The 20603-nt window shown below is 47.7% G+C and overlaps 1 protein-coding gene across 1 annotated transcript in view; it reads left to right on the forward strand.

The window, feature by feature from the left end:
* Window positions 1–1032: 1032 nt before the first annotated feature.
* The window catches only part of BRD2 (bromodomain containing 2), a 68934-nt gene continuing 49363 nt past the window's right edge, over window positions 1033–20603 (forward strand). Inside the window, exon 1 of the mRNA XM_072921222.1 lies at window positions 1033–2646. Coding sequence (XP_072777323.1) covers window positions 2618–2646 — 29 coding nt within the window. The 5' untranslated portion in view covers window positions 1033–2617. The remainder of the gene's footprint in view (window positions 2647–20603) is intronic.

Here is a 20603-nt window from a genome sequence, read left to right on the forward strand (position 1 = left end):
CCCGACCCCTCCTGAGACCCCCGTGGGGACATCCCGAGAATGTCGCGGACCCCCGTGGGGACACCCCCGGAAATTTTGGGACCCCAAATCCCCCCGTGGGTGCCCCCCGACCCCCCAGGGGACATCCCGAGAATGTCGCGGACCCCCGTGGGGACACCCCCGGAAATTTTGGGACCCCAAACCCCACCCGTGGGTGCCCCCCCACCCCACGCGGCTGCGCACCCGCACTGCGCATGCGCGCGGCGTTAGGACCCCGCGGAGCTTTTCCCGCCACTCGGGGGGGGGGTCATGAATGGGGACCCGTGGGAGCCGCGGGGGAGCCACGTGACGTCCGCCAGCCAATCAGCGCGCGGGTGACGTAGCTCGTGGCTCCCTTTTCTGCCCCGGGATGGTTTTTTTTACCTTTTTTACCCCAAACTCGGGGGTTTTTGGGGCGGGGGGCTTTGAGGGGAGCGGAGAGGGGGCGGATGAAGCGGGGGCGAGCCCGGGGATGGCGGCGAAAAGCGGCGGCGCCTCAGGTGAGTTCTATGGGGGGGGGGGCGCGGCATCGCCCTTCCCCCCCTCAACAGCGGCGGGGAGGTCACGTGGGGCCCCGCGCTGTCAATCACGCTTTATCCCGCCCCCTTTTGGGCGAGGCAGCCAATAGGAAGCGGAGTTGGCGTTGATTGACAGCGCGGAGGGCGCGGCTTGGTGGGGGCGGCGGTTTGGGGCGAAAAGCGCCATGTTTGGGTGTTCGCGCGGGGGCGGCGGCGGGCGCGGCCCCAAGTGCTGTGTCACGGTGGCGGTGGCGAGCCCCGGGGAGGGGGGGGAAGGGAAGCGGACGCCACACGGAGCCGCCCGTGTCCTGCGAGCCCGGGGAATGGTGTGGGGAGGGGGGTGGTGGGGTGAGGAGGGAGGGAAGGACGCGACGCTTCCCCGAGCGTGGAAGGCGAAAAGGGTCGGCGCGTCCTGAGGGGGAGCGGGCGCTGATGGATGCCCGTGGGGAGGGAAGGAGGTTGGGGGTAAAGGGGGGTGGTGGTGTGGGGGGGTAGCGGTATTTGGGGTTTTTAGCGGTGGTAGCGGCGTGTCCGTGGGGGTTGTCGCCCCCCGCGTGTGCTCAGGGAAAGGCTGGAGCCGGCCGAGCGCCCGTGGGCACCGCGGGGCGCGGGGAAGACGCGGTGCGTGGATGGCTTGGTGGGGGGGGGGGGGGTGCTAGGTTTAACGGCGCATTGAGGCCTAGGAGGGCACCGCGAGGGGGGTGAGGCCCGGCGGGGGCGCGTCCTCGGAGCTCGCTGCGGCCGAGGAGCGGCGGGGGAAGCGGCGGGTCCGGCCGCCACCGGCCGCCCTCATTGTCCGGCGGCGGCCACCGCCGCCATTCAAGATGGCGCCCGGCGGCTCCTTCTTCCTCCTTCGCTTCCCCCTCCCCCGGCGCGCCTCCGCCAATCAGCGTCTGCGCCCGCCCCCCGCGTGACCCCCCGCCCAATCACCGCGCGGCGGGCGGCGGCGCCGACCAATCAGCGCCGAGGCGGCCGCGCGCGTCGGGTGAGGCGCTGGGCGGAAAACCGCGAGGGGCGGGGAGCCGCGCGGGTGATTGACGCGGCGCTCATCCAATCGCATCCACACCCCGCCGGTGCCTCCGCCCAATGAGGCCGCGGCGGGGCGGGGAGGGTGGGTTGGGTGACGTCAGCGCCGTCCGCCGCCAATGGCGAGGCGGCTGGCGTCTATATAAGGGCGGGCGGGGGCAGGCCGAGCGGCGCCATTTCGCGGGGACGAAGGGACGGAGCGGGTCGGGCCCGGCGCGCGCGCCAGGAGGGGGGCGGCCCCAAAGCCCGGCTCCATCCCCCGCCTCCGCTTATCCCGGAGGGCTCCGGGACCCTCCCCGCGGACCCTCCCCGGCCTCCGCAGCGACCCCTGCCTGCGGCCACCGGCGGCGGCGGGAGGAGAAGGGGAGGGGGGACACCCGCCTCCACCCTCCTCCACCCTCCGCTTATTCTTTTTTTCCACCTTCCTCCCTCACAACCCGCCCCCCCCGCCTTCCCCTCAGCGAGCCAAGATGGAGCGCGGCCGCCGCTGAGCCGCCCGCCGATATCCGCCGTCATCCGCCGCTGCCAAGCGCGGCTCCGCGCTTCCTTCCTCAGCCCCCGCGGCTCGCAGCGACTCGGCCGGGCTTGTGTGTTCCGAGCGGGTGCGGGTGAGGCTCCGAAGGATCTTCCCGGTTTTTATTTTTTATTTTTTTACCCTTTTTTCTGTGCGCGCCCCCCCCCCTCCCCTCAGCTCCCCTCAGAACGCGCCGCCATTTTCGCCGCGCCCCCGTTCGTTCTCTCCGCTCCGCTCCTCCGTTTAAACAGCTCCTAAAAAGGGGAGGGGGCTGCCGGTATAACAAAACAAACAAGACAAAACAACCAAAAAAAAGAAAATAAATCCCCCCTCCCCTGTTTTCACGGATAACGGCGATGCGCTGATGTGGGGAAGGCCCCGAACGGGCCGGTGAAGGAGAAGGTTTTGGCCGGGCAAAGTGGGGGGCTCGTCGGAGGAGACGGCGGGAGGAGGAGGAGGAGGAGGAGGAGGAGGAGGAGGAGGAGGAGGAGGAGGAGAGGAAGGCCGGAGGGCCCCGCACGCAGCAGCAGCAGCAGCCGCGATGTTGCAGAATGTGAATCCTCAAAGCAAGTAGGTGCTGGCGGTGTGGGGACTGAGGGGACACGCGTGTGGTGGGGGGATAAAAAAGGGTTTTTTTTAATTGGGGTGGGGATAAGGGGGTTTGGGGGGATGGGGGAGAGGTGGAGATGGAAGTTGTGGCGTTGTGGGGGGATAGTGATGTGACAGGGACATCCCCCCCAAATTGTGGCAGTGTCACTGTGGGACCCCAAAATTGTGGCAGTGGCACTGTGGGGCCGCTGTGCTACCCCCAAACTCTTGAGAGTGAAATTGGGACCCCCAAATTGTGGCAGTGTCACCCCCAAATTGTGGCAGTGACATGGGGACCCCCAAATTGTGGCAGTGTCACCCCCATTCTGTGACAGTGGCATTGGGATCCCCCAAATTGTGGCAGTGGCACTGTGGGACCCCTGTGCTGGGTCTGTGTCACCCCCAAACTCTTGAGAGTGACATTGGGACCCCCAAATTGTGGCTGTGTCACCCCAAATTGTGGCAGTGTCACCCCCAAATTGTGGCAGTGTCACCCCAAATTGTGGCAGTGTCACCCCCATTCTGTGACAGTGGCATTGGGACCCCCCAAATTGTGGCAGTGGCACCGTGGGACCCCCAAATTCTGGCAGTGACAGGGGGACCCCCAAATTGTGGCAGTGACACTGGGACCCCCAAATTGTGGCAGTGTCACCCCCAAATTGTGGCAGTGGCACTGTGGGACCCGAAAATTGTGGCAGTGGCATTGGGGACCCCGAAATTGTGGCAGTGACATTGGGACCCCCAAATTGTGGCAGTGTCACCGTGGGACCCCTGTGCTGGGTTTGTGTCACCCCCAAACTCTGACACTGACATTGGGACCCCCAAATTGTGGCAGTGTCACCCCAAATTGTGGCAGTGTCACCCCCAAATTGTGGCAGTGACCCCCCAAATTGTGGCAGTGTCACCCCCATTCTGTGACAGTGGCATTGGGACCCCCAAATTGTGGCAGTGACTCCCCCAAATTGTGGCAGTGTCTCCCCAAATTGTGGCAATGACATTGGGACCCCCAAATTGTGGCAGTGGCACTGTGGGACCCCCAAATTGTGGCAGTGTCACCCCAAATTTTGGCTGTGTCACCCCAAATTGTGGCAGTGTCACCCCCATTCTGTGACAGTGACATTGGGACCCCCAAATTGTGGCAGTGACCCCCCAAATTGTGGCAGTGTCTCCCCAAATTGTGACAATGACATTGGGACCCCCAAATTGTGGCAGTGACCCCCCAAATTGTGACAGTGACATTGGGACCCCCAAATTGTGACAGTGACATTGGGACCCCCAAATTCTGGCAGTGTCACCCCAAATTCTGGCAGTGTCACCCCAAATTCTGGCAGTGACCCCCCAAATTGTGGCAGTGTCTCCCCAAATTGTGGCAGTGTCACCCCAAATTGTGGCAGTGACCCCCCAAATTGTGGCAGTGGCACTGTGGGACCCCCCAGTTTTGGCAGTGTCACCCCAAGGCTGTGACAGTGACATGGGGACCCCCAAATTGAGGCAGTGCCACTGTGGGACCCCCAAAGTGTGGCAGTGACCCCCCAAATTGTGGCAGTGTCACCCCAAATTGTGACAATGACATTGGGACCCCCCAATTGTGTCCCTGTCACCCCCAAATTGTGGCACTGTCACTGTGGGACCCCCCAAATTGTGGCAGTGGCACCCCAAATTGTGACAATGACATGGGGACCCCCAAATTGTGGCAGTGGCACTGTGGGACCCCCAAATTGTGGCAGTGACCCCCCAAATTGTGGCAGTGACCCCCCAAATTGTGGCAGTGGCACTGTGGGACCCCCCAGTTTTGGCAGTGTCACCCCAAGGCTGTGACAGTGACATGGGGACCCCCAAATTGAGGCAGTGCCACTGTGGGACCCCCAAATTGTGGCAGTGTCACCCCAAATTGTGTCAGTGTCACTGTGGGACCCCCAAATTGTGGCAGTGTCACCCCAAATTGTGGCAGTGTCACCCCCATTCTGTGACAGTGGTATTGGGACCCCCCCAAATTCTGACAGTGTCACCATGGGACCCCCAAATTCTGGCAGTGACCCCCCCAAATTGTGACAATGACATTGGGACCCCCCAAATTGTGGCAGTGGCACTGTGGGGTGTCCGTGCTGGGTCTGTGTCACCCCCAAACTCTTGAGAGTGACATTGGGGACCCCCAAATTGTGGCAATGTCACTGTGGGACCCCCAAATTCTGGCAGTGACCCCCCAAAGTGTGGCAGCATCACCCCCAAATGTTGGCACTGTCACTGTGGGACCCCCCAAATTCTGGCAGTGTCACCCCAAATTGTGACAATGACATTGGGACCCCCAAATTGTGGCAGTGTCACCCCAAATTGTGACAATGACATTGGGACCCCCAAATTGTGGCAGTGTCGCTGTGGGACCCCCAAATTCTGGCCGTGGCACTGTGGGACACCAGTGATGTGACAGTGACATGGGGACCCCCAAATTGTGGCAGTGGCACTGTGGGACCCCCAAATTGTGGCAGTGACCCCCCAAATTTTGGCACTGTGGCAGTGTCTCCCCAAATTGTGGCAGTGTCACCCCCATTCTGTGACAATGACATTGGGACCCCCCCAAATTTTGGCTGTGTCACCCCAAATTGTGGCAGTGACCCCCCAAATTCTGACAGTGTCACCCCCAAATTGTGGCAGTGACCCCCCAAATTGTGACAATGACATTGGGACCCCCAAATTGTGGCAGTGTCACCGTGGGACCCCCCAAATTGTGGCAGTGTCACCCCAAAGTGTGGCAGTGTCTCCCCAAACTGTGCCAATGTCACCCCCAAATTGTGGCTGTGACATTTGAACCCCCAAATTGTGTCCCTGTCACCCCCAAATTGTGGCTGTGACCCCCCAAATTGTGGCAGTGACCCCCCAAATTGTGGCAGTGTCACCCCAAATTGTGGCAGTGGCACTGTGGGACCCCTGTGTTGGGTCTGTGTCACCCCCAAACTCTTGAGAGTGACATTGGGACCCCCAAATTGTGGCAGTGACCCCCCAAAGTGTGGCAGTGTCACCCCAAATTGTGACAATGACATTGGGACCCCCAAATTGTGGCTGTGTCACCATGGGACCCCCAAATTGAGGCAGTGTCACTGTGGGACCCCCAAATTGTGACAGTGACATTAGAACCCCCAAATTGTGGCAGTGTCTCCCCAAATTGTGACAATGACATTGGGACCCCCAAATTGTGGCTGTGTCACCCCAAATTGTGGCAGTGTCACCCCAAAGTGTGGCAGTGTCTCCCCAAATTGTGACAATGACATTGGGACACCCAAATTGTGGCTGTGTCACCCCCAAATTGTAGCAGTGACATTAGAACCCCCAAATTCTGGCAGTGTCACCCCAAATTGAGGCAGTGTCACTGTGGGACCCCCAAATTGTGGCAGTGTCACTGTGGGACCCCCAAACTGTGGCAGTGGCACTGTGGGACCCCTGTGCTGGGTTTGTGTCACCCCCAAACTCTTGACAGTGACATTGGGACCCCCAAATTGTGGCAGTGTCTCCCCAAATTGTGACAATGACATTGGGACCCCCAAATTCTGGCAGTGTCACCCCCAAAATCGTGGCAGTGTCACCATGGCACCCGAAATTGTGGCAGTGTCACCCCAAATTGTGGCACTGACCCCCCAAATTGTGACAATGACATTGGGACCCCCAAATTGTGGCAGTGGCACTGTGGGACCCCCAAATTCTGGCAGTGTCACCCCCAAAATCATGGCAGTGTCACCATGGCACCCAAAATTGTGGCAGCGTCACCCCCAAATTGTGGCAGTGTCACCCCAAATTGTGGCAGTGGCACTGTGGGACCCCTGTGCTGGGTCTGTGTCACCCCCAAACTCTTGAGAGTGACATTGGGACCCCAAATTTTGGCAGTGTCACCTTGGGGCCCCCCAAATTCCGTCCTTGTCACCGGGGTCGTGCCCTTGGGGACATCCCCGGGGTCACCCAGGGGTCAGCCGTGGGAAAAAAAAAAGGGTCCCCAAAATCCTGGATCCCCAAAAATCCTCGGGATTGGTGTCCCCCAAATCCTGAATCCCCAAAAATCCTCGGGATTGGTGTCCCCAAAATCCTGAATCCCCAAAAATCCTCGGGATTGGTGTCCCCAAATCCTGGATCCCCCCAAAATCTTTGGGATTGATGTCCTGGGGGTCCCCAAATCCTGGATTCCCCCCCAAAAAATCTTTGGGATTGGAATTTTTGGGGTCCCCAAAATCTTTGGGATTGTTGTCCTGAAACCCCAAAATCCTGGAATTGGTGTCCTGGGGGTCCCAAAATCCTGGATTCTCCCCCAAAATCTTTGGGATTGGAACTTTTGGGGTCCCCAAATTTTGGATCCCCCCCCAAAATCTTTGGGATTGGTGTCCTGAAACCCCAAAATCTTCGGAATTGGTGTCCTGGAATCCCCAAAATTCTGGGATTGATGTCCTGGGGGTCCCAAAATCCTGGATTCTCCCCCAAAATCTTTGGGATTGGAATTTTTGGGGTCCCCAAAATCTTTGGGATTGGTGTCCTGGGGGGGTCCCCAAATCCTGGATCCCCCCAAAATCTTTGGGATTTGAGCTCTGGGGGTCCCCAAAAATCTTTGGGGTCGGAGTCCTGGGGGTCCCCAAATCCTGAATCCCCCAAAATCTTTGGGATTGGAATTTTTGGGGTCCCCCAATCCTGGATCACCCCAAAATCCTTGGGATTGATGTCCTGGGGGTCCCCAAAATCTTTGGGATTGTTGTCCTGGAACCCCAAAATCCTGGGATTGGTGTCCCCCAAATCCTGGATCCCCAAAAATCCTTGGGATTGATGTTCTGGGGGTCCCCAAATCCTGGATCCCTTCAAAATCTTTGGGATTGGAATTTTGGGAGTCCCAAAATCTTTGGGATTGGAGTCCTCGGGATCCCCAAAATCTTTGGGATTGATGTCTTGGGGGTCCCCAAATCCTGAATCCCCCCAAAATCTTTGGGATTGGTGTCCTGGGGGTCCCCAAAATCTTCGGGATTGGTGTCCTGGGGGGGTCCTCAAATCCTGAATCCCCCAAAAATCTTTGGGATTGGTGTCCTGAAACCCCAAAATCTTCGGAATTCGTGTCCTGGAATCCCCAAAATTCTGGGATTGATGTCCTGGAGGGGGTCCCCAAATCCTGGATTCCCCCAAAATCTTTGGGATTGGAATTTTTGGGGTCCCCAAATCCTGAATCCCCCCAAATCTTTGGGATTGGTGTCCTGAACCCCCCAAATCCTTGGGAATCCCTCCTTTGATAATTGTCAGAATTCCTGGGAATTTAGGGCTGGAATTCCTGCGGGAAAAGGGTTAAAATTGCTCAGAATTTATGGAAAATAATTGGATTTTATGGCTGTAATTCCAGGAGTTTTTTTGGTTAAAATTCCTTGGAATTTATGGGAAATAATTTGATTTTATGGCTGAAATTCCAGGAGTTTTTTTGGTTAAAATTCCTTGGAATTCATGGGAAAATAATTGGATTTAATGGCTGAAATTCCAGGGTTTTATGATTAAAATTCCTCACAATTTGTGGAAAATAATTTGATTTTATGGCTGAAATTCCAGGAGTTTTTTTGGTTAAAATTCCTTGGAATTTATGGAAAAATAATTGGATTTTATGGCTGAAATTCCAGAAATTTTCTGCTTAAAATTCCTTGGACTTCCCAGCCAAAATTCCCGGGAATTTGTGACCAAAATCCTCGGGAATTTTTATGACATTCCCAGAATTTTGTGGCCACAATTTTTGGGAATTTTTATGACATTCCTGGAAATTCATGGCCAAAATTTTTGGGAATTTTTGTCTGAGATTCCCAAGATTTTATGGCCAAAATTTTTGGGAATTTTTATGACATTCCTGGAAATTCATGACCAAAATTTTTGGGAATTTTTGTCTGAGATTCCCAAATTTTATGGCCAAAAACTTTGGGAATTTTTATGACGTTTCCAGAGTTTCATGTCCGCAATTTTTGGGAATTTTTATGACATTCCTGGAATTTCATGGTCAAAATTTTCGGGAATTTTTGCGTGAGATTCCCAAGATTTTATGGCCAAAATTTTGGGGATTTTTTATGACATTCCTGGAATTTCATGGGCACAATTTTTGGGAATTTTTATGACATTCCCAGAATCTCATGACCAAAATTTTTGGGAATTTTTGTCTGAGATTCCCAAGATTTTATGGCCCAAATTTTTGGGAATTTTTATGACGTTTCCAGAGTTTCATGTCTGCAATTTTTGGGAATTTTTATGACATTCCCAGAATTTTGTGGCCACAATTTTTGGGAATTTTTGTCTGAGATTCCCAGAATTTCACGGCCAAAATTTTCAGGAATTTTTATGACATTTCCCAGGATTTTGTGACCAAAATTCCAGGATTTTGTGCCTCAGGCAAAGCGGGAAAATGGGGATTTTCGGGGCAGAATTGTGGATTTAGGAGCAGTTTTAGCAGTTAGGATCGGTTTTAGCAGCGGAATTTTGGATTTAGGACCGGTTTTAGTGGAATTGCAGATTTAGGATCGGTTTTAGAAGCGGAATTGTGGATTTAGGACTGGTTTTAGTGGAATTGCAGATTTAGGACTGGTTTTGGGAGCAGAATTGTGGATTTAGGACCAGTTTTAACATCTCAAACCTATTTTAACAGCGATTTTTACCCCAATTCCCAAAAATCTCTCCCACAAACTTCATTTTTAACCCTTCACCTCCCATTTTTCCAGGATTTTGGGTGAGCGCAGCCACAAATTGGCTGCCGCAGTTCGGGGCGGTTTTAGGAGCGGAATTTCTTATTTAGGATCGGTTTTAGTCACGGAATTGCAGATTTAAGGTCAGTTTTAATGGCAGAATTGCGAATTTAGGACCGGTTTTAGTGGAATTGCCGATTTAGGATCGGTTTTAATGGAATTGCAGATTTAGGACCGGTTTTAGCCATGGAATTGCAGATTTAGGATCAGTTTTAGAAGCGGAATTGTGGATTTCAGGTCAGTTTTAATGGCAGAATTGCGAATTTAGGATCAGTTTTAGCAGTGGAATTGTGGATTTAGGAGCAGTTTTAATTGTGGAATTTTGGATTTAGGACCGGTTTTAGTGGAATTGCAGATTTAGGACCGGTTTTAGAAGCGGAATTGTGGATTTAGGAGCGGTTTTAGCAGCGGAATTTTGGATTTAGGAGCGGTTTTAGCAGTTAGGATCAGTTTTAGCAGCGGAATTGTGGATTTAGGAGCGGTTTTAGTCACGGAATTGCAGATTTAGGATCGGTTTTAGCAGGATTGCAGATTTAGGATCGGTTTTAGTCACGGAATTGCAGATTTAGGACCGGTTTTAGAAGCGGAATTGTGGATTTAAGGTCAGTTTTAATGGCAGAATTTTGGATTTAGGATTGGTTTTAGCAGGATTGCAGATTTAGGATCGGTTTTAGCTGTGGAATTGCAGATTTAGTACTGGTTTTGGGAGCAGAATTGTGAATTTAGGATCAGTTTTAGCAGTTAGGATCGGTTTTAGAAGCGGAATTTTGGATTTAGGATCGGTTTTAGCCATAGAATTGCAGATTTAGGATCGGTTTTGGGAGCAGAATTGTGGATTTAGGAGCAGTTTTAGTGGAATTGCAGATTTAGGATCGGTTTTAACAGCAGAATTGTGGATTTACGACCATTTTTACTAGTTAAGCTCAGTTCTAACAGCGATTTTTACCTCAATTCCCACAAATTTCTCCCACAAACTCTATTTTTAACCCTTTAACCCCCGTTTTCACTGGATTTTGGGCGAGGGCAGCCACAAATTGGTTACCGCAGTTGGGGGCGGTTTTAGGAGTGGAATTTCTTATTTAGGATCGGTTTTAGTGACGGAATTGCAGATTTAGGACTGGTTTTGGGAGCAGAATTGTGGTTTAGGAGCAGTTTTAGTCACGGAATTGCAGATTTAGGACCGGTTTTAGTGGAATTGCAGATTTAGGACTGGTTTTGGGAGCAGAATTGTGGATTTAGGAGCGGTTTTAGCAGCAGAATTGTGGATTTAGGAGCGGTTTTAGCAGAATTGCAGATTTAGGACCGGTTTTAGCAGAATTGCAGATTTAGGAGCGGTTTTAGTGGAATTGCAGATTCAGGACTGGTTTTGGGAGCAGAATTGTGGATTTAGGAGCGGTTTTAGCAGGATTGCAGATTTAGGATCAGTTTTAGCAGTGGAATTGTGGATTTAGGATCGGTTTTAGTGGAATTGCAGATTTAGGATCGGTTTTGGGAGCAGAATTGTGGATTTAGGAGCGGTTTTAGCAGTGGAATTGTGGATTTAGGAGCGGTTTTAGCAGTGGAATTGTGGATTTAGGACCGGTTTTAGTGGAATTGCAGATTTAGGACTGGTTTTAGTGACGGAATTGCAGATTTAGGATCGGTTTTAGCAGTGGAATTGTGGATTTAGGAGCGGTTTTAGTGGAATTGCAGATTCAGGACTGGTTTTGGGAGCAGAATTGTGGATTTAGGAGCAGTTTTAGCAGTTAGGACCGGTTTTAGCAGCGGAATTTGTTATTTAGGATCGGTTTTAGAAATGGAATTGCAGATTTAGGATCGGTTTTAGCAGTGGAATTTTGGATTTAGGATCGGTTTTAGTGGAATTGCAGATTTAGGACTGGTTTTGGGAGCGGAATTGTGAATTTAGGATCAGTTTTAGCAGTGGGATTGTGGATTGGATTTAGGAGCAGAATTGTGGATTTAGGATCGGTTTTAGTGGAATTGCAGATTTAGGATCGGTTTTAGCAGAATTGCAGATTTAGGATCGGTTTTAGCAGCGGAATTTTGAATTTAGGACCGGTTTTAGTGGAATTGCAGATTTAGGACTGGTTTTGGGAAGAGAATTGTTGTTTAGTATCAGTTTTAGCAGTAGAATTGTGGTTTAGGATCGGTTTTAGCAGTAGAATTGTGGATTTAGGATCAGTTTTAGTCACGGAATTGCAGATTTAGGACCGGTTTTAGCAGGATTGCAGATTTAGGATCAGTTTTGGGAACAGAATTGTGGATTTAGGAGCAGTTTTAGCAGTTAGGATCGGTTTTAGCAGTGGAATTTTGGATTTAGGACCGGTTTTAGTGGAATTACAGATTTAGGAGTGGTTTTGGGAGCAGAATTGTGGATTTAGGATCGGTTTTAGAAGCGGAATTGTGGATTTAAGGTCAGTTTTAATGGCAGAATTGCAGATTTAGGACCGGTTTTAGTGGAATTGTGGATTTAGGACCGGTTTTGGGAGCAGAATTGTGGATTTAGGATCAGTTTTAGCAGCGGAATTGTGGATTTAGGACCAGTTTTAACATCTCAAACCTATTTTAACAGCGATTTTTCCCTCAATTCCCACAAATTCCTCCCACAAACTTCATTTTTAACCCTTCAACCCCCGTTTTCCAGGATTTTGGGCGAGGGCAGCCACAAATTGGCAACCGCAGTTCGGGGCGGTTTTAGGAGCGAAATTTCTTATTTAGGATCGGTTTTAGTCACGGAATTGCAGATTTAGGATCGGTTTTAGCAGTAGAATTGCAGATTTAGGACTGGTTTTGGGAGCAGAATTGTGGATTTAGCAGCGGTTTTAGTCACGGAATTGCAGATTTAGGACCGGTTTTGGGAACAGAATTGTGGATTTAGGAGCAGTTTTAGCAGCGGAATTGTGGATTTAGGAGCAGTTTTAGCAGCGGAATTGTGGATTTAGGATCGGTTTTAGTGGAATTTTAGATTTAGGACCGGTTTTGGGAGCAGAATTGTGGATTTAGGATCAGTTTTAGCAGGATTGCAGATTTAGGAGCGGTTTTAGAAGCGGAATTGTGGATTTAGGACTGGTTTTAGTGGAATTGCAGATTCAGGACTGGTTTTGGGAACAGAATTGTGGATTTAGGATCGGTTTTAGCAGTTAGGATTGGTTTTAGCAGTGGAATTTTGGATTTAGGACCGGTTTTAGTGGAATTGCAGATTTAGGAGTGGTTTTGGGAGCAGAATTGTGGATTTGGGATCAGTTTTTGCAGTGGGATTGTGGATTGGATTTAGGAGTAGAATTTTGGATTTAGGATCGGTTTTAGTCACGGAATTGCAGATTTAGGATTGGTTTTAACAGCAGAATTGCACATTTACATGCATTTTTAATAGTTAAACTCAGTTCTAACAGCGATTTTTGCCTCAATTCCCAAAAATTTCTCCCATAAACTTTATTTTTAACCCTTCACCTCCCATTTTCACAGGATTTTGGGCAAGGGCAGCCACAAATTGGTTACTGCAGTTCGGGGCGGTTTTACTAGCGGAATTTCTCATTTAGGACCGGTTTTAGTGGAATTGCAGATTTAGGACCGGTTTTAGCTGTGGAATTGCAGATTTAGGATCGGTTTTAGAAGCGGAATTGTGGATTTCAGGTCAGTTTTAATGGCAGAATTGCGAATTTAGGATCAGTTTTAGCAGTGGAATTTTGGATTTAGGAGCGGTTTTAGTGGAATTGCAGATTTAGGACTGGTTTTGGGAGCAGAATTGTGGATTTAGGATCAGTTTTAGCAGTGGGATTGTGAATTGGATTTAGGAGCAGAATTGTGGATTTAGGAGCGGTTTTAGCAGGATTGCAGATTTAGGACCGGTTTTGGGAGCAGAATTGTGGATTTAGGACCAGTTTTAGTGGAATTGCAGATTTAGGATCGGTTTTGGGAGCAGAATTGTCGATTTAGGATCAGTTTTAGTCACGGAATTGCAGATTTAGGACCGGTTTTAGTGGAATTGCAGATTTAGGACCGGTTTTAGTGGAATTGCAGATTTAGGACCGGTTTTGGGAGCAGAATTGTGGATTTAGGAGCAGTTTTAATTGTGGGATTGTGGATTGGATTTAGCAGTAGAATTATGGATTTAGGAGCGGTTTTAGCAGGATTGCAGATTTAGGACCGGTTTTAGTGGAATTGCAGATTTAGGACTGGTTTTGGGAACAGAATTGTGGATTTAGGAGCAGTTTTAGCCGTTAGGATCGGTTTTAGCAGTGGAATTTTGGATTTAGGATCGGTTTTAGCCATGGAATTGCAGATTTAGGATCGGTTTTGGGAACAGAATTGTGGATTTAGGAGCATTTTTACTAGTTAAGCTCAGTTCTAACAGCGATTTTTCCCTCAATTCCCAAAAATTTCTCCGACAAACTTTATTTTTAACCCTTCAATTCCCATTTTCTCCAGGATTTTGGGCAAGGGCAGCCACAAATTGGTTACTGCAGTTGGGGCGGTTTTAGGAGCGGAATTTCTTATTTAGGATCGGTTTTAGTGGAATTGCAGATTTAGGATCGGTTTTAGCTGTGGAATTGCAGATTTACGAGTGGTTTTGGGAACAGAATTGTGGATTTAGGATCGGTTTTAGCAGTTAGGATCAGTTTTAGCAGTAGAATTGTGGATTTAGGACCGGTTTTAGCAGTGGAATTTTGGATTTAGGACCGGTTTTGGGAGCAGAATTGTGGATTTAGGAGCGGTTTTAATTGTGGGATTGTGGATTGGATTTAGCAGCAGAATTGTGGATTTAGGATCAGTTTTAGCAGCAGAATTGTGGATTTAGGAGCGGTTTTAGCAGGAATGTGGATTTAGGATCGGTTTTAGCAGTGGAATTGTGGATTTCAGGTCAGTTTTAATGTCAGAATTGCGAATTTAGGATCAGTTTTAGCAGCGGAATTTTGGATTTAAGATCGGTTTTAGCCGTTCAATTGCAGATTTAGGACCGGTTTTGGGAGCAGAATTGTGGTTTAGGATCGGTTTTAGCAGTGGGATTGTGGATTTAGGATCAGTTTTAGTGGAATTGCAGATTTAGGATTGGTTTTAGCAGCGGAATTGCGGATTTAGGACCGGTTTTAGCAGGATTACAGATTTAGGACCGGTTTTGGGAGCAGAATTGTGGATTTAGGAGCAGTTTTAGTGCAATTGCAGATTTAGGACTGGTTTTAGTGGAATTGCAGATTTAGGACTGGTTTTGGGAGCAGAATTGTGGATTTAGGAGCGGTTTTAGCAGTGGGATTGTGGATTGGATTTAGGAGCAGAATTGTGGATTTAGGATCGGTTTTAGCCATGGAATTGCAGACTTAGGACTGGTTTTGGGAAGAGAATTGTGGATTTAGGAGCAGTTTTAATTGTGGGATTGTGGATTGGATTTAGGAGCAGAATTGTGGATTTAGGACCGGTTTTAACAGCAGAATTGCAGATTTACGCGCATTTTTAATAGTTAAGCTCAGTTCTAACAGCGATTTTTGCCTCAATTCCCAAAAATTTCTCCCACAAACTTTATTTTTAACCCTTCACCTCCCGTTTCCCCAGGATTTTGGGTGAGCGCAGCCACAAATTGGTTACCGCAGTTGGGGCGGTTTTAGCAGCGGAATTTCTTATTTAGGAGCGGTTTTAGTAATGGAATTGCAGATTTAGGACTGGTTTTAGAAGCGGAATTGTGGATTTAGGTACAGTTTTAGCAGTTAGGATCCGTTTTAGCAGTTGAATTGTGGATTTAGGAGCAGTTTTAGCAGTTAGGATAGGTTTTAGCAGTGGAATTTTGGATTTAGGAGCGGTTTTAGCAGGATTGCAGATTTAGGATCGGTTTTAGCAGTGGAATTGCAGATTTAGGATCGGTTTTAGATGCGGAATTGTGGATTTAAGGTCAGTTTTAATGGCAGAATTGCGAATTTAGGAGCGGTTTTAGCAGTGGAATTGCAGATTTAGGAGCGGTTTTAGTGGAATTGCAGATTTAGGACCGGTTTTGGGAGCAGAATTGTGGATTTAGGATCGGTTTTAGCCATGGAATTGCAGATTTAGGACCGGTTTTGGGAGCAGAATTGTGGTTTAGGATCGGTTTTAGTGGAATTGCAGATTTAGGATCGGTTTCAGCTGCGGAATTGCAGATTTAGGACTGGTTTTAGTGGAATTGTGGATTTAGGAGCAGTTTTAGCAGTTAGGATCAGTTTTAGCAGTGGAATTTTGGATTTAGGAGCAGTTTTAGCAGTGGAATTTTGGATTTAGGACCGGTTTTAGTGGAATTGCAGATTTAGGATTGGTTTTAGTGGAATTGCAGATTTAGGACTGGTTTTGGGAGCAGAATTGTGGATTTAGGAGCAGTTTTAGCAGTTAGGATCGGTTTTAGCAGTGGAATTTTGGATTTAGGACCGGTTTTAGTGGAATTGCAGATTTAGGTCTGGTTTTGGGAACAGAATTGTGGATTTAGGAGCGGTTTTAACAGCGGAATTGTGGATTTAGGATCAGTTTTAGCAGTTAGGATCGGTTTTAGCAGCGGAATTGCAGATTTAGGACTGGTTTTGGGAGCAGAATTGTGGATTTAGGATCGGTTTTAGTGGAATTGCAGATTTAGGATCGGTTTTGGGAGCAGAATTGTGGATTTAGGATCGGTTTTAGCAGTGGAATTGTGGATTGGATTTAGGAGCAGAATTGCAGATTTAGGATCAGTTTTAGCAGCAGAATTGTGGATTTAGGACCGGTTTTAGCTCTGGAATTGCAGATTTAGGATCGGTTTTGGGAGCGGAATTGCGGATTTAGGAGCGGTTTTAGCAGTAGAATTTTGGATTTAGGAGCGGTTTTAGCCGTGGAATTGCAGATTTAGGATCAGTTTTAGCAGTGGAATTTTGGATTTAGGACTGGTTTTAGTGGAATTTTGGATTTAGGATCGGTTTTAGCCACGGAATTGCAGATTTAGGACCGGTTTTAGCTGTGGAATTGCAGATTTAGGACTGGTTTTGGGAGCAGAATTGTGGATTTAGGAGCGGTTTTAGCAGGATTGCAGATTTAGGACCGGTTTTAGCAGCGGAATTGTGGATTTAGGAGCGGTTTTAGAAGCGGAATTGTGGATTTAAGGTCAGTTTTAATTGTGGAATTTTGGATTTAGTACCGGTTTTAGCAGGATTGCAGATTTAGGACTGGTTTTAGCAGTAGAATTGCGGATTTAGGACCAGTTTTAGTGGAATTGCAGATTCAGGACTGGTTTTGGGAGCAGAATTGTGGATTTAGGAGAGGTTTTAGCAGCAGAATTGTGGATTTAGGAGCAGTTTTAGCAGTTAGGATCGGTTTTAGCAGCGGAATTTTGGATTTAGGAGCGGTTTTAGTGGAACTGCAGATTTAGGACTGGTTTTGGGAGCAGAATTGTGGATTTAGGAGCGGTTTTAGCCATGAAATTGCAGATTTAGGATCGGTTTTAGCAGGATTGCAGACTTAGGACCGGTTTTAGATGTGGAATTGGAGATTTAGGACTGGTTTTGGGAGCAGAATTGTGGATTTAGGAGCAGTTTTAGCAGTTAGGATTGGTTTTAGCAGTAGAATTGCAGATTTAGGACCGGTTTTAGCAGGATTGCAGATTTAGGACTGGTTTTGGGAGCAGAATTGTGGATTTAGGAGCGGTTTTGGGAAGAGAATTGTGGATTTAGGAGCAGTTTTAGCAGTGGGATTGTGGATTGGATTTAGGAGCAGAATTGTGGATTTAGGAGCGGTTTTAGCAGGATTGCAGATTTAGGACTGGTTTTAGCCATGGAATTGCAGATTTAGGACCGGTTTTAGTGAAATTGCAGACTTAGGACCGGTTTTGGGAACAGAATTTTGGATTTAGGATCGGTTTTAGCCATGGAATTGCAGATTTAGGATCGGTTTTAGTGGAATTGCAGATTTAGGACCGGTTTTAGCAGTAGAATTGTGGATTTAAGGTCGGTTTTAACAGCAGAATTGCGAATTTAGGATCAGTTTTAGCAGCAGAATTGTGGATTTAGGAGCAGTTTTAGCAGTGGAATTTTGGATTTAGGACCGGTTTTAGTGGAATTGCAGATTTAGGACTGGTTTTGGGAACAGAATTGTGGATTTAGGAGCGGTTTTAGAAGCGGAATTGTGGATTTCAGGTCAGTTTTAATGGCAGAATTGCGAATTTAGGATCAGTTTTAGAAGCGGAATTGTGGATTTAGGATCGGTTTTAATTGCGGAATGTTGGATTTAGGACCGGTTTTAGTGGAATTGCAGATTTAGGACCGGTTTTGGGAGCAGAATTGTGGATTTAGGATCGGTTTTAGCAGTGGGATTGTGGATTGGATTTAGGAGCAGAATTGTGGATTTAGGAGCGGTTTTAGCAGCGGAATTTTGGATTTAGGATCGGTTTTAGAAGCGGAATTGTGGATTTAAGGTCAGTTTTAATGGCAGAATTTTGGATTTAGTACTGGTTTTAGCAGGATTGCAGATTTAGGACCGGTTTTAGCCATGGAATTGCAGATTTAGGACTGGTTTTGGGAAGAGAATTGTGGTTTAGGACCGGTTTTAGCAGTAGAATTGTGGATTTAGGACCAGTTTTAACATCTCAAACCTATCTTAACACCGATTTTTCCCTCAATTCCCACAAATTCCTCCCACAAACTCTATTTTTAACCCTTCACCTCCCATTTCCCCAGGATTTTGGGCGAGCGCACCCACAAATTGGCTGCCGCAGTTCGGGGCGGTTTTAGGAGCGGAATTTCTTATTTAGGACCGGTTTTAGAAGTGGAATTGTGGATTTAGGAGCGGTTTTAATTGCAGAATGTTGGATTTAGGACCGGTTTTAGTGGAATTACAGATTTAGGACCGGATTTGGGAACAGAATTGTGGATTTAGGACCGGTTTTAGTGGAATTGGATATTTAGGACTGGTTTTGGGAGCAGAATTGTGGATTTAGGAGCGGTTTTAGCAGGATTGCAGATTTAGGACCGGTTTAAGCCATGGAATTGCAGATTTAGGATCGGTTTTAGTAGTAGAATTGTGGATTTAGGATCGGTTTTAGCAGCGGAATTGTGGATTTAGGAGCAGTTTTAGCAGTTAGGATCGGTTTTAGCAGTGGGATTGTGGATTTAGGAGCAGCTTTGGGAACAGAATTGCAGATTTAGGATCAGTTTTAGCAGTAGAATTGTGGATTTAGGACCAGTTTTAACATCTCAAACCTATTTTAACAGCGATTTTTACCTCAATTCCCACAAATTTCTCCCACAAACTTTATTTTTAACCCTTTAACCCCCATTTTCCCCAGGATTTTGGGCGAGGGCAGCCACAAATTGGCTGCCGCAGTTCGGGGCGGTTTTAGGAGCGGAATTTCTCATTTAGGATCGGTTTTAGCAGCGGAATTGTGGATTTAGGACTGGTTTTAGTGGAATTGCAGATTTAGGACTGGTTTTGGGAGCAGAATTGTGGATTTAGGATTGGTTTTAGCAGGATTGCAGATTTAGGACCGGTTTTAGTGGAATTGCAGATTTAGGACCGGTTTTAGTGGAATTGCAGATTTAGGATTGGTTTTAGTGGAATTGCAGATTTAGGACTGGTTTTGGGAGCAGAATTGTGGATTTAGGAGCGGTTTTAGCAGTGGAATTTTGGATTTAGGAGCGGTTTTAGTGGAATTGCAGATTTAGGACTGGTTTTGGGAGCAGAATTGTGGATTTAGGATCGGTTTTAGCAGTGGAATTTTGGATTTAGGATCGGTTTTAGAAGCGGAATTGTGGATTTAAGGTCAGTTTTAATGGCAGAATTGCGAATTTAGGATCGGTTTTAGCAGCGGAATTGTGGATTTAGGAGCAGTTTTAGCAGTTAGGATCGGTTTTAGCAGTGGAATTTTGGATTTAGTACTGGTTTTAGCAGGATTGCAGATTTAGGACCGGTTTTAGTGGAATTGCAGATTTAGGATCGGTTTTAGTAGTAGAATTGTGGATTTAGGAGCGGTTTTAGTGGAATTGCAGATTTAGGACCAGTTTTGGGAGCAGAATTGTGGATTTAGGATCAGTTTTAGCAGTAGAATTGTGGATTTAGGACCGGTTTTAGTCACGGAATTCCAGATTTAGGACCGGTTTTAACCATGGAATTGCAGATTTAGGACCGGTTTTGGGAGCAGAATTGTGGATTTAGGATCGGTTTTAGCAGGATTGCAGATTTAGGACCGGTTTTAGAAGCGGAATTGTGGATTTAAGGTCAGTTTTAATTGTGGAATTTTGGATTTAGTACCAGTTTTAGCAGGATTGCAGATTTAGGACCGGTTTTAACAGCAGAATTGCAGATTTAGGAGCATTTTTAATAGTTAATCTCAGTTCTAACAGCGATTTTTACCTCAATTCCCAAAAATTCCTCCCACAAACTTCATTTTTAACCCTTTAACTCCCATTTTCCCCAGGATTTTGGGCAAGGGCAGCCACAAATTGGCCACCGCAGTTCGGGGCGGTTTTAGGAGCGGAATTTCTTATTTAGGAGCGGTTTTAGAAGCGGAATTGTGGATTTCAGGTCAGTTTTAATGGCAGAATTGCGAGATTGTGGATTGGATTTAGGAACAGAATTGCAGATTTAGGACTGGTTTTGGGAGCAGAATTTTGGATTTAGGAGCAGTTTTAGCAGTTAGGATCGGTTTTAGCAGTGGAATTTTGGATTTAGGACCGGTTTTAGCCATGGAATTGCAGATTTAGGACTGGTTGGTTTAGGATCGGTTTTAGCAGTAGAATTGCAGATTTAGGAGCGGTTTTAGTCACGGAATTGCAGATTTAGGATCGGTTTTAGCAGCGGAATTGCAGATTTAGGACCGGTTTTAGCAGTGGGATTGTGGATTGGATTTAGGAGCAGAATTGCAGATTTAGGACTGGTTTTGGGAGCAGAATTGTGGATTTAGGATCAGTTTTAGCAGTAGAATTTTGGATTTAGGACCGGTTTTAGTGGAATTGTGGATTTAGGACCGGTTTTAGTGGAATTGCAGATTTAGGACTGGTTTTGGGAGCAGAATTGTGGATTTAGGAGCGGTTTTAGCAGCGGAATTGTAGATTTAGGATCGGTTTTAGCAGGATTGCAGATTTAGGACTGGTTTTAGTGGAATTCCAGATTTAGGAGCGGTTTTGGCAGCGGAATTGTGGATTTAGGAGCAGTTTTAGCAGTTAGGATCAGTTTTAGTCACGGAATTGCAGATTTAAGACCGGTTTTAGTGGAATTGCAGATTTAGGACTGGTT

This window comes from Taeniopygia guttata, chromosome 35 (assembly GCF_048771995.1).
Source record: "Taeniopygia guttata chromosome 35, bTaeGut7.mat, whole genome shotgun sequence".
In the NCBI taxonomy this organism is placed as follows: domain Eukaryota; kingdom Metazoa; phylum Chordata; class Aves; order Passeriformes; family Estrildidae; genus Taeniopygia; species Taeniopygia guttata.